At 38.7% G+C, this 13,286-nt stretch overlaps 1 protein-coding gene across 2 annotated transcripts in view; it reads right to left on the bottom strand.

Moving 5' to 3' along the window:
* Positions 1 to 3,454: 3,454 nt before the first annotated feature.
* The window catches only part of TMEM65 (transmembrane protein 65), a 31,120-nt gene continuing 21,288 nt past the window's right edge, over positions 3,455 to 13,286 (bottom strand). For both annotated transcript variants that reach the window (XM_063414894.1, XM_063414984.1), the window contains 6 exons: positions 13,172 to 13,216; positions 11,040 to 11,107; positions 10,240 to 10,294; positions 9,010 to 9,052; positions 8,256 to 8,361; positions 3,455 to 6,783 (listed from right to left, as the gene is read on the bottom strand). In XM_063414894.1, the coding sequence (XP_063270964.1) occupies positions 6,691 to 6,783; positions 8,256 to 8,361; positions 9,010 to 9,052; positions 10,240 to 10,294; positions 11,040 to 11,107; positions 13,172 to 13,216 (410 nt within the window). In that variant the 3' untranslated portion in view covers positions 3,455 to 6,690. The remainder of the gene's footprint in view (positions 6,784 to 8,255; positions 8,362 to 9,009; positions 9,053 to 10,239; positions 10,295 to 11,039; positions 11,108 to 13,171; positions 13,217 to 13,286) is intronic.

The raw sequence follows: 13,286 nt of genomic DNA, 5'->3' as shown, positions 1-13,286 counted from the left end.
CCCTCTGGTCTCTGGTTTTACTGGCACAAAGTGTGGGAGCTGCCTCATATATACTTTAAGTTCCTTTTCGTTGGACAATCTGTTTATTTTAGCAGACTGCATTTTTCATGCTAAGTAATTTACAACAGAGATCCCCACTGCTGCGCAACACAGAACATTGGCATCACTTGTCACAGCAGCTGAAGTGAAAACCAAAACAAAAAAACCCATTGTAATTTGCTGCTAACACAGAGTGTCAGAGAAAACAGCCATCAAGAAAAGAGCCGCTCTTCCCTGCTGGAAAGTTTTAAGGAACTTTTTGTTTCCCTGTCACCCCTCTTTGCTACCAAGCTGTTCCGCTCACAAGGTCAGTTTGCTTTACAACAGTCAGCAGTTTCCATCCAAGGAGTCAGTTATTTCATGAGGAAATAAACTCTTCAATTTCATGGAACAAGCTATCTTGCACAACTCATAATTTCACTGACCAAAAGCAACATGGCACAGGACAGGTCAATCAACACCTGTGCAGACTCTGGGCGAAAGACAGGGCTGAAATTCCATTACACTCCAAATATTCACCATGGCTTAGAGACTATTAGAAGACTATAAGAATTAACATCAGCATGGTGTTTTTGGTGCAGAGGCTGTAAGCCAGTACCCTCCTGCCTGCAGCATGTGAGCAATCCCACCCTGAACTGCAACACCTACATCAGACAAAATACCCTCTGCAGGACTGATTCTGCCATATAACAAAGGGATCATGAGATAGATAACACAGATGGAGCAGCCCAGTTGCAATATGGAAAAATCTACATTTAGGCAGGGAAATCCCATTTCAAGAATCCCCCCAAAATATGAAAACCGAGCCTTGAAGCCTGAAGGACATCCACATGAGATTAAGTTCACAAGTACCTAAACCCCTCCCATGTCATCTTGGTGACCTATAGAAGAATGACATGCAACTGCCTTTTGGCTTTCCTGGGACTTCATAATCTGCCAAATCATACAGCCAGGCCATTCATCTACGACAGAGATAAGGAGAGGACTATCCTATGACATGTTAAGGTTTCCAGTGGGGGTCAGGAGGAACCTCTTCTTTCTTTAACATGAAGGACTGTCTTGCTCCTCAGCATGTCAGCACAATTACCCTTGCCATAAATTCATACAATCCAAGAAAATAATTTCTTTTCCCAGAGAAACGATCCCAGTGTCTGCTTCCTTTACAATGCAAATGAGGACTATAAATGAAAACGAGACCGCCTATCACAGCATGGGCTCTTCTTGGGATGTTTTCCTACAAACAAGGGCTCTGGTTGCAAACTGTTCCCCAGTCCTGACATTCCTTAGAGGTTGTGGAGCTCTCAGGGAGCAAAGTGTGTAGAAGGAAAATTATATCCCTTCACTGTTCCTACACAAAAAAGGGCAAGTAACTAATAGTGGAAACTATGCAGAGAAAAAAACAGATCTTCATGAAAGCCTACCTGAAACTTCACCAAAGAAGTTGTTCCCCTTTTCATATCCAACTGGCTTTCGGTGTGGTCTTTGGTAGCTTGGCACTTGTATTGCAAAGGTAAATCATCTGTACATATTCTTCTCTTCCTGTTCAAGGACCCCTCTCCTTTTGTATCCCTTTTCCTTTGATGGCTCCTTCTATGATTCAATAGCTGAGATACGCAGAGAAGCCAGTCTGGGCTCACCAGCCCTTTGGAATTTTCCAACATTCCAGCATGCCAAAAGTGCTCTTAAGGCACAGAGAACAGCAGAAAAGTACCATGAATGAAAATCATGGGTTTTTTCTCCTCTTTTAGTAAGACCCCTATGCATCCCCATGTAGGGAAAATGAAAAGAATCTCATTCTCCTCACTTTTCTCCTTGTTACTATCTGGAAGTAACAGATAAGTAATTTTCAGCAAAACTATGAAGAAACACCACACAGACCACCCTGAGAAGCCCAAGCAGCAGTGCTGTGCAGCTTGACAAGGCAGCACTCCATTACTGTTCTACCAATCCATGGTACTGCTCAGTGGAACCCTCTTCTCACCAGAAATGGCAGCAGTAGGTCCCATATGGCAAATCTCACCCTTTGGATCCATGTTTTCTGAACAGTGAATGGTCGCATTCAGGACACTTCACATTCCATAACAAGATACTCTATTTTCTAACAGATAAATCAATACTCACATGTTTGGAAGTGCTTAAGCTCTCCAGGCAAAAGCACAAGGTCCTTTTCATACCCACAGACAAAACCAAGACACTCTGATAAGCACAGTATTAAGAACAGTACACAAAATAGAAACAAAATGCATTACTTTATGGTCTCAAATAATTCTGGTATTTCACAGCAACTTAATCCTTGCACAAATACACAGAAGGAGCAACTCATGACTGTGAAGCAGCATCTAGTTCTTTCAGCCATTTGCTCACATACTGTCACTACTAAGTTGAAGATTACTAAGTCAGAACTGTTTCCTGCCTGCAGAAGGCATTACCTTGGCATCATCTACTTATAGAAGTACTACATCAGCACTTCAACACACACACATCTTCCAACATACAAAAAAAATTCCTTCAGCATTTATCTTGCTTGGCTTCAAAATTTCAAGTTTGCCCAAACTCTTGGTCCACAGCCCCCACCCTGCCTCAAAGCTATTTTGAAGCAACACTCTGGATACCAAGGGTCCTGAACACTGAGACAAAGGAAAAGCCTTAACAAACACCTAAAAAAGACTCTAAAATGGGAGCTTGAATTTGTGTTATGAAGTCTAGCTATTTTCTTAACATTCTAAATCAAAAAATTCCAGAGGCATAAGACTCTCAGAGCAGGTTGATAATTCCTCCATACTTTATTAAGGCCTTCAGTTTATATACTGCTGCTCTGTCAGCTTGTCATTAGACCATGTAAAACATCAGACCAGAAAGAGGGAAATGTCAGATAAAAGTGTGACAGACTCTCTCAACAGCATGAATGAAGTTCAACTGCACAACACAACCATAGTGGAGTAAAACAACAGCCAGCCTGTGCAGGTTCTCAAAAGTGAATGAGATCATCCCTACAGTACAGATGTTTTACTCACAGCACTTCTTGCACAGACATCCACAAAAGAGACTGACCAACGAGTAAAAAAAAAATGAGGCGCTCCAAAGTCCAGGAAAGTCCAAAAAGGTTTCATTTACATACCAAAAACCTCAGTTAATTCTAAAAGTTCAAGTGCAAGTGTACTTCTGATTAATATTAATCACAAACACCACCAGTTTACCATGCAAAGATTTTAATTATTTCAATTGCTCTCTTCCGAGCATGAAGAGACAGAAGTACCACTCCATGGTGGTATTTCCTATGACAGTGACAAAGGACCACTTGCTTATAACTTAAATATAATAAATTCCTGTTTTGTATAACTGAGGCTGAATACCCACAGGATATTATTAACATTTCTCCTCCAGCATCTGGTCTAATAAAGAAACACAGAACAGCTTTGCTGTAGTACAAAAGTTTACAGAAAGTTCAACAATTTAATTAAAGACAATACAAAATATGCTGTCTGAATTCAAAATAATTTATGTAAAAGTACATGCATGAGAAAACACTGGCAAGAAGATTTAGGTAACCCTATTATCAGATCCATGTTCTTTGTTCCTAGAGATAACATACAGTCAAAAATACATTTATAATTTAAGTTACAATAGAAGACAGTATTTCAAACACAATTTCAGGTCTACCAGCCATTCAAGGCAAAAAAAAAAATCCTGCTAACACAGGACAAACTGTGAATAGAATAAAAAAATAGAGTGATACTGAAGTCTGAACAAGCCTGCATTGTTTTGTTTTTCCTTTTATCGAGGGAGAAGGTAGCAGAAAATAAAGGGGACTCTGTCTTCTCAGTTAAGTTTTTAGTAAGTGTGATCAGAGCATCAGGGATTACTTTCATTCATATACCCCAGAAAATCCACTCTCCTTGCGGAGAGCCAGGGCACAGATCAGGCACAAATCTTTCCTTCCAAACAAAGCAGTGCCACGTCCACTCAAGTGTGGATCCCACAGCCAAAGGAAACTACCTGGTTCTCAAGGGGGCAGCTTGGCCCCAGCAAGCACCTTCTCTGAGCCTCCAGCAGCATCAATAATCCTCTCACATCACAAGTTATTCCTCACCTTTATCAAATAATGAAACCCCAGAAGTCACCTTCTTCATTATGATATCAGACTGAAATACCCAATATTTCCTACCATGTGTCACTTGCCCTCCACATTTTTGTGGTCAACTAAACAGTTTAACAAGACGACACATTATTAACTTCTTTCAAGATACTTTAGTTCATTGATTCTCAATAAAAGCACTGGTTGCAGTACAACAGTTTGACATACAGCAACAGGAGGTACTCAATTTACATGCACAAGCTATTTAACAATAGTAGACAGTCTTTCCTATTGCCATTAAAAAACAAATACTACTCTGACAGCTGGCAAACCTTCCAATTGTTCTCATGAGTCGTAATAGAGTGATGCAAACAGTGTTCTGATGGTACAATGCCAAAGAGCAGAGATTTGGCCACTGCTGGAAAATTCCAATCAAGACGCCAGTATCATAACAGGAAACAGTGTTGAAATAACAACAATGACAAAAGAAGCGATGCAAAACTGCTTTAACTTGTACTTCAGTTTAAGAAAAACGTGGAAAATACATACAATTTTGTACAGAAGTAAAAGTGCACGCAGAGGCAGAAAAATTAAAAGTTTAAGGCAAGACAAATGTGGGGATGAGTAACAAAACCTCTGAACACTGAAGTACTGTAAACCAGCAGCAATCTGTTGGTGAAGGAGTGCATAATTGCCTTTCTGGATTGCTTTTGTGGGTTGGGGTTTTTTTGGAGTTTTTTAGGTTTTTTGTTTTGTTAAGACTTGTGGGGGGTTTTTTTTGTTGTTGTTGTTGTTGTTGTTGTTTTATTTATTTTTATTTTAATAAAACATCTTTGAAGTGCAAACCAAAACTCCTCTGCATTTGTGTTTGATGCTTGGCTGAGCTTTCGTTCAGTTTTACAGCTTGGTACAGATTTTCATGGTTTAATGTGCAAAGTACAGCATATACTATTAGGACTGCTCACTCCCAGCTTTCAACATCTGCTTTTCAAGAAACAGATACAAGTGTCACCTTCACTAAAGTCAGTTTCAGTATTGCTGTTAAAGGGCTTCTAGAAATGAGAACAGCTAAGTCAGATTTATAACAATGAGATAAGCAACAAGCTTTGTAAAACACACATGTGTTACAATAAGACTTTTCCTATAGCAAATAAAAATCATCAGGGGACTTATTTTTTTTTTAACATTGCTTTCTAGTTTCAGAAGAGCTAGCAATTTCAGCAATAAAACTTTCAAAGTGCCCTGGCTGTGTCACTTTTTAGTGGCTTCTCCAAATGCTATTCAAACAAGTAAGAAACCTTATCCTCTACAGGACAATTAGCAGTTTAGCATTATGCTAGTGGCAAGTAAGATGCTAAAATAGTATGAATATTCAAAACTTGTTATCATTTTATTTATAACCATATAAAAAAGCATAGTAATATGACACTGCACTGTCAGGTCTGTAATATGCCAAATCAGACTGCAAAAATAAAAGTAAAAAAAGTAAAAAGGCCTCAATTCTCCTATTTTTTGTTGCTTGGTTTTTTTAACTAATTGTCTCAGAAAAAGAAAAGTAGCAAAGGCTTTAGTCTTTGATGATGAACACAAAGGTATTATCATCAAATCAGGTCCTCTAATCCAGACTGACGGTAACTTAACATTTCAGCTGAACTACTCATTACAAACTTGCAATGCCAGCATTCATTCATACCCTGAACTGTTCCCTGGCCTCATCTACACAAATCAACTATTCACTTTTTTTTTTAAGCAGAACAATTTAAAAAGTTGTTTGCAGTTTTGAAACAGTTGGTCTGAATTCTTTAATAGCATACTCAAACCAGAGGAAGACAAATTTAAAGGTATTTCAACTCAATTCTCAAAACACTGTTTAGAAAGGAAAAAAGAGGCATGAATATGGAAGTACAGAAGGTGTTAAAACACCACTTTAAAAATGGACTTGGTAGAGAGCCTACACTGGAAACACTTACCTTGTCAAAGCATCAACATGATCATCTCAGAAGACAATTCAGAGACACTTAAGTCAGAATTGTGAAAAAATGAAACCATACTGTCAAAGATCATTGAAATATCTAATCTAAGGCAGTGCAAAATGATGGCTGGTGAGGGGCAACCAGTCACCTTGCAAAGTGAGGGACTTCAAATTACTCATCACTGATCTTCTTAATAATCTGCATTGAAGGACCTGATGAACACCAGTGATATTTCTGTCATGCAATTACAACTGTTAAGCAACCAATATGCAACTCAAGAGTGATACTGTATCCATGGTGGATTACTGAAATAATAATCCATTAGAGAACACGTTCAGAGGGGAAAGTGGTAAACATCTTGCCATAAGTGAAAACACTTCAAAAATTTACAATTAAATAAAAAGTTAGATGGTATCTTATAAAAAGAAGTACTGAACACAACAAGGCCACAATAAATTAGTGTTTCCATAAAATGACATGCTGAAGGTTTTGTTCCCAAGTCTATACATTTTTTTACTGTCTGTTAATTCCTAAATATTGACAGCATAATTGAATAATTGAGGTACAGTAGTTTACATTTGTATATGTCTTGTAAAAAGATTATTATTTTTCTTCCAGTTTTTCTTCCTCCTCGCCAAAGAACAACAAAGGAAACATTCCTAAAATGCAGCCAATGGTCACTCCAATAGCTTTACCCTAAAGAAAGGGGGGAAAAAATTTAAGTTTTTCACTGATCAGTTGTTGTTCATTTCCCATATACCACCACAACCAAGAACACACACCCCTTGTTCTAGTTTTCAGCTGGGAGTCACATTTTCTTAGCATGCAGACTAGAAACACAGTCTATGAGAGAGAGACAGATATGACAAGGTTAGAAATAGTATTTGCTATGACAAAAGACAATTCTGAAAAAGGAGGAGGGCAATGATCATGAAGAGCTGCACAAGTGGCAAGGGAGGAAACAGGCATTCAAAGGATTAGCAGAATGGCCGGAAAGACAAAAAAGGAAAAAAAAAACCAAAACAACAAACCACCAAACAAGACCTACACACATTTTAGGTGCAATTATAAATACATCTGCTTGTATCTGGTACTGCAAATCATCAAAGGAATGAGTGGCTCCTTGCAAACATGATGGCTTTCAAAGGCACAAGGCAAAACCAACAAAAACTGGAAAACATTTCAGTTGACCTGAATGTGTAAGTCAAGAGGAGAGGAAATATGGTAAGACAGGCAGCCTCCAAACCACATCAATAGCAGTAGGTGGATAGTGTTGAAAATCTTGATACAGCAGGTAAAATGAAAAAAATGCTACCATACAGGCAAAGGTGCACAGAAGCCCTTTCACAGAAAAGGAATATGAACAAACTAAATGCAATGACAGGATTTTGCCACAGGCTCAGCTTTTACTGAGAAGACTCTCAGATTATGGGGCAGTCCCCAGACAACTCTTCATTCTCTGTGCTTAGATCTATCACTGCTAAAACCTGACTTTTTCTACCATAACTTTTCCTCAGTAAGTGCTATTTCTCTTCCCTTAAATCTGCAAAAGTACTTTTCCCAATGAAGGCTCATTCTGGCAAAGTGAAGAATCTGTTTCTTTACTCAGTTTCTGATAACTTGTTTCTTTAATCATTGCTCTCACTGATGAAGTGGGACCACTTCAAATGTTTAAAAGTTAAGTAAGTAATCATCCTGCAAATACATCTGCAAGATGAGTGTCCTGCAATTGTAAACACAGGCAGTGAATATTACTCAAATGCTAAAAGTCTGGCCAGAGAAAAGCTAAGTTTATATCCATATTTCATATTCATATCTAATTATAGAATATTAAAATTAGTACAAACCAGCACAGGTATATGAATAGCAAGCACTTGACGAAGAATGTATAGGAGTAAACTACTCAGGGGTCATAACTTCCAAATAAATTATCATATCACTATAGCCAGAGCTCAACCCAAGTATCTGCAACAAAAAAAACCACTGAAGCTCAAAAAAATCCTGTCTCTTGTTTCTCCCCAACATGGGCTCAACACTAAACCCTCTGAGGAACATGCACAATGTTGGTGGTCAGCAAGGAATAAATGGAAAAAGTGACAAAAAGCATTTATCAGCTTGTTGAAACACAAAAAGCTCCACACCAGCAGTGCTGCCCACAGGATACTCACCAAGTGTGCACTGAGACGGGTCTGCCACATGTCAGCTTGTTTGGGTGTCAGGTCAGGAATTGACAGACCCAGTCGTGAAGCCAAAGCTTCTACATAACCTGCAAGACTAGAGGAACAAGAAAAGAAGAACAAACGATTTTGAATCTCAGAGTATCTTCTAGGGCAGGTTTTGAAATACTTGAACTTAAAACCAAGAGCTTTTCCTTCAGCATACCAACAAAATGATTGAGAGAAAATGATGGGAAAGAGTTCAGACTTCTAAAGGTCACATTTTGCAACATAAGTTAATTATCTCACTGATTTAATAGACAATATTTCCAAAAAACTTTACGCAGTACAACACAATGGTGTGAATGTTAATGCATTTTTGCAGAGTTTTTTAAGTAATCTTTGCTGGAGGAAAGGTCACACTCAGACTAGTCAGTGGCAAGCTTTGTAATATGCAGAAAACAAAACAGAGGGAAAGTTGGAAAAACAGGTACAACAAACAGCTTTACTTTCAGCAATTAGGCAGAAATTTCCTTTAAAATCTAAAACAAGCTGTATCTGTTTTTATCAACAATAGGTATGCCTAGACCTGAAGACATTGCAGAGATATTGTTTTAGCTGAGGAGAAGGAAATCTCTTCAGATCTGGGGGTAACAACTTGAGAAGGTATATTAGGCAGAGCTACATTATATTACAAAAATGCTTATTTTTCTACTTTGCATCTCAATGAATGCACTTAATATTCTTAACACAAGTTCATACATACCCCAGTCCAGCTAAATCTGAAACAAGGTTTCCCAAAGCTGCAGCTGGAGGGAGGAAGAGGGAAGAGAAAAAGGTATTATTTTAGCTACAAACAAAACAAACCAGCTCCCACCCTCCAATGACCCTCGCTTACTCTCAATTTATACAGAATTAAAGACTAGACCTAAGGTCCTTCTATTTTAGTGGTTTTATTCTGATCTTATTACAGTTTAATAACAGCAGCAGACTAGAATTAGTAAGAGGTGCAACTATTTTTCTCAATTTACATGAAAAAATCTTGACAGATACAAAAAGACAACACTACCATCTGGAAATCAACGTAACTTTTGAGATCAGGGTTAAGAACAGCTGTGCATGGTTGTCAGCTCCATGCAGCTAATGCTGGACACCAAGCAAGGTCCAGTGCCTGAAGAGGCACAGGAGCACTGGAAATAGAAGGAGCTGTCACTCGGGTATGCAGCTTTGATAAACGTGTCAACATATCCATGAACTGTGTCAGTTTAAGAAGAAATACTGTACACAAGTGAACAAAGTTACACACAAAATACATGATTTCACAGCAGACCTTACTAAGATAAGCTTCCCTGTGACTGTCTCACATTGAACCAAGGCCTGCAAATTTCCAAATCTTTGACTTGCTCTGCTGTAACATTTCAGTTAAGCTCTCTCTCCTTGTACTTTTGAGCAATGCTGCACCTGCAGCTGGTGGATCCATGCACACCCTTCTCAAGCTGCAGAGGCACCAAAGCTGTGGAGCAAAGCTTATCAGTTTTGGCCAGTGCAGGAGCAGGGTGGCTGCTTGGCCTTCCTGTGGTATCTCACCAAGGCAGAGGAGCTACCAAGAACTGCAGTAAAAAAACACCAACACTGATCTCCACTCAGCACTGCAAGCAAACAGCAACATACAAATACATATATCCACATACATTGATACTGGGCCCTGGGGAATTTAGAGCAGTTCCATTACAGAAATGCAAATACACTTTCCCAACTGACCCAGGATTTGAATTGTTAGGTTGAAATCAACAACAAGCATTTCAAAAGCTATTTGAACTGAAATTCCATTTCTGCAAATGGAATCTGTCCTTGCCTCACCAAGAAGTTGTTTCTTTATTAGGAAAGGCAGCTGCAAGACTGAGGAAGAGCCATTTCCAGCCCTGTGTGTTACTTTCAGCCTAAAATATAGGAATGTGCCACAGTAGTCTAAATGTGCTGCAATTTTAATACTTGCCTGCCATAGTTGAAATTCCTAAGACAACTCCAATTGACAATTCAATTTGCGTTCCCTGAAAAATAAACAGTTTTCTCATTATTTGAGGGATTTGGAGTTAAATTATATTGATACAACTGACAGAAGTATTGTTTATTGCTTGTCTATGTTAAAAGTGAAAGGATAAATAGACATTTCTTCTGCTAGATCACAGAGATCCTATCTTCCTGGCATATCTATTTCCCCCTAAGGCAAGGACCTACTTCTGAAAGTCTTTTAATATTTCATACTCTCGTAGCAGGCAGCTGGCAGACAACCCTGCAACCCCTATCCCTGCATACCAACTTCCCCACTGCACTTCTTAGCTGAACGTACAGCCCTGAACAGAAACTTCTACAAATACTGAGCAAACAAATATAACACAGTATCACAGCTCCTCATGTTTTCAGCTGAAGAAACAAAACCACATGGTCTGCATTATGAAACACCAGTACATGGTCGATAGGTGAGAGACAATGTGCATGAACTAAAACAAGACGAGTTCCAGTTGGATATAGCAAAACATTTTCCATCGTGAGGACAGCTGAGCATTGGAACAGGTTGCTCAGACAGGCTGCCCTTGGATTTCTCAAGTCCCTCAGGATAAAACCAGGAACAACTTGGTCTCACTGGTTCTGCTTTGAGCAGGAGGTTAGACTAGAGACCCTGAGAAGGTCCTGAGCAGGCAGACTTCCTAGTCTAGACCTCACAGGGCATTCTATTCTGTTCTCTTGAAAAATATGAATCTTACAAACTTGATCAAGGAATTAGAGTGAACTTACCGCAGCAATCATAATTGCGTTATCCAAAAATCCAAACCCTACAAAAGGTAATGCGTTGTGGAAGAACACTAAAAGAAAAAATAAATATTTATAAGAGAGTTCACTAGTGCACAGGAATAACTGAAATGCCTAATACTGGTTTTAAGAGATTCAAAGGCAAAATACACAAAATTCCTTTCCTACTGGTCACCTTTTTGTTGCTGGCAGGTGTGGTAAAACCCTTTGCTACACAGAAATGTTACTAATGCCTTGTGAAGAACCAGCTAAACAACCTACTTGCAAATACTTGTACAATTTCAGGTGAAAGCCACTTATGCCTACTAGTGCATAAAAGAAATACTCAAAACTACATGAACTCTGGTATTATTTACAGACCTTACAGCGATATTGCAGTATCGCTGAAGATCACCAAACTGTCTCACCAGACTCCCTGCATTCTTCTCTTGCTTGAAATAAAGGCCTTTTCTCTGCAAGTCCTTCACTATTTCTGAGCATCTTCTTCACATATTCCTAAAATTTCATATTTTAAAGGCATTCTCTGGAGCTAGACAATTTTGTCAAAACTCCTCCAGCCAAATCTGCAAATGCTCAGGTGGGGTTCACTAGAGTGTCATATATTATCTCATAATTTCAACCAAAATGTCTGGATCTTAATTTGTTTGTGCACTATCCTCAGTGCAAGTCAGACTTGTAGCTGCTCCTTAACACACTGCTTAAGAAACCAAGTTCCACCTTTTGTTTCACGCATTTTCTTCTTTTTTACTTGTGAAACCCATTAAATCCTTTCTGAAAATATTTTCTGTTGCAGAAGCTTGGAACATGCTGTTGTGAGTAATTTTTAAGAATGAGCACAGTGCTACTGTATCATTCCTTTTTGTCCTGCTTCATTTTCTCTCTCAGGTTTTAGCCTGTAAGCTTTTGATGTGGGTGGGATTGAATTTGCACAGCATTGTCTCCAGCTGAGTTTCAAGATGCTTACTTCATAAGACTAAATACAACACAAAGACAGACTACATGACAAAAACACAGCTGAAAGTTGAAATTTGTCATTTTTTTAACATTTAAAATGCAGCAGATATTCAGTTTGGACTTGGTTGGAGTTCGGGAGTTTTTTTCACTTCACATTGGACTATAATTCCTACATTTTATAAACTGAAAGAGATGCAAACCTTGGAAGAGGGATGAAAGAAGAGTGCATGAACCTCACAGTCATGTGAAAAGAAACTGGTACCAGTACCTTTTGGGTTTCCTTTCTGCAGACAGAATGAATCCATGACCCCACAAAAAACCAAGGCCACATTCAAGATCTTTCATGCTTACATACTCGAACATCAATGGACATCTGTAACTTTGTGAGAATACACCCATCTTCTAAACTGTACTGGTAAAAGGCTACAGCACAAAACGTATGAAACTTTTCAATTATTTTTAAACTATCACAGGACAAACCCCACAGAACATAAATATATAAAGAACAAAAAAAGCACACATATGCCCAGTATTTTCAAAATGTGTGTGCTGGAGCTAAACTGGGACCTCAGATTCTTAGTGAAATGGACAGAATTTTTGAATTCATGGAGCAAACAGAACCCCAGGGACAAAAGGGTTGGGGGGGGGAGGAACCAAACTAGAAAAAATGTAGATAATTGTAGATAATTAGAAAAAGAAAATGTTTGCCTACATAAATTTGCTCACTCTAGAGTACAAAACCACAAAAATACACTAATTTGGAAACTAAATCAGAATTTGAATAATGGTATTATAAATACACAATCTGTTTCCAATTTCTCTGCAATTTTATACCACTTCTCAGTCCTTTTAAAACACAAAACCTCCACAAGGCACTGCAGCAACAACACTGTTTGGCTTAAAGAAACAATGCTTGCTGCTGGCTTTGAACAGCGTGCTCTCATTTGGGCTTTCTGTCCTACTTTCACTAAGTGTTGCACATTCTCCAGCCGAGGTGTTATGAAACAAAGGCAGCAGGGTGAGTGCTGGTGCTTGCTTTGGTTTGCTCTTACTCCACACAACAGGGATGAGGACAGACCAGCACTTGTGGAACAAAGATGAAGCCAATCCAAAGAGAGACTGCACAAATACTAAACCACATTCAACAAACATTCTTCTTTTACCATGTCTCAGTTGTCCTGGAGATGGTGGTGCAACCTCCAGCTTCTCTAGAGAGGTCAAAATGAAATGAGAAAGTTAGCTGCTTCATCACAAATTCGGTTTATTATCAAGTCTTTA

The sequence above is a fragment of the Prinia subflava genome, chromosome 1, assembly GCF_021018805.1.
Source record: "Prinia subflava isolate CZ2003 ecotype Zambia chromosome 1, Cam_Psub_1.2, whole genome shotgun sequence".
In the NCBI taxonomy this organism is placed as follows: Eukaryota; Metazoa; Chordata; class Aves; order Passeriformes; family Cisticolidae; genus Prinia; species Prinia subflava.
The sequence above is the reverse complement of the archived record's forward strand: the minus strand, read 5'-3'. Positions and strand labels throughout refer to the sequence as shown.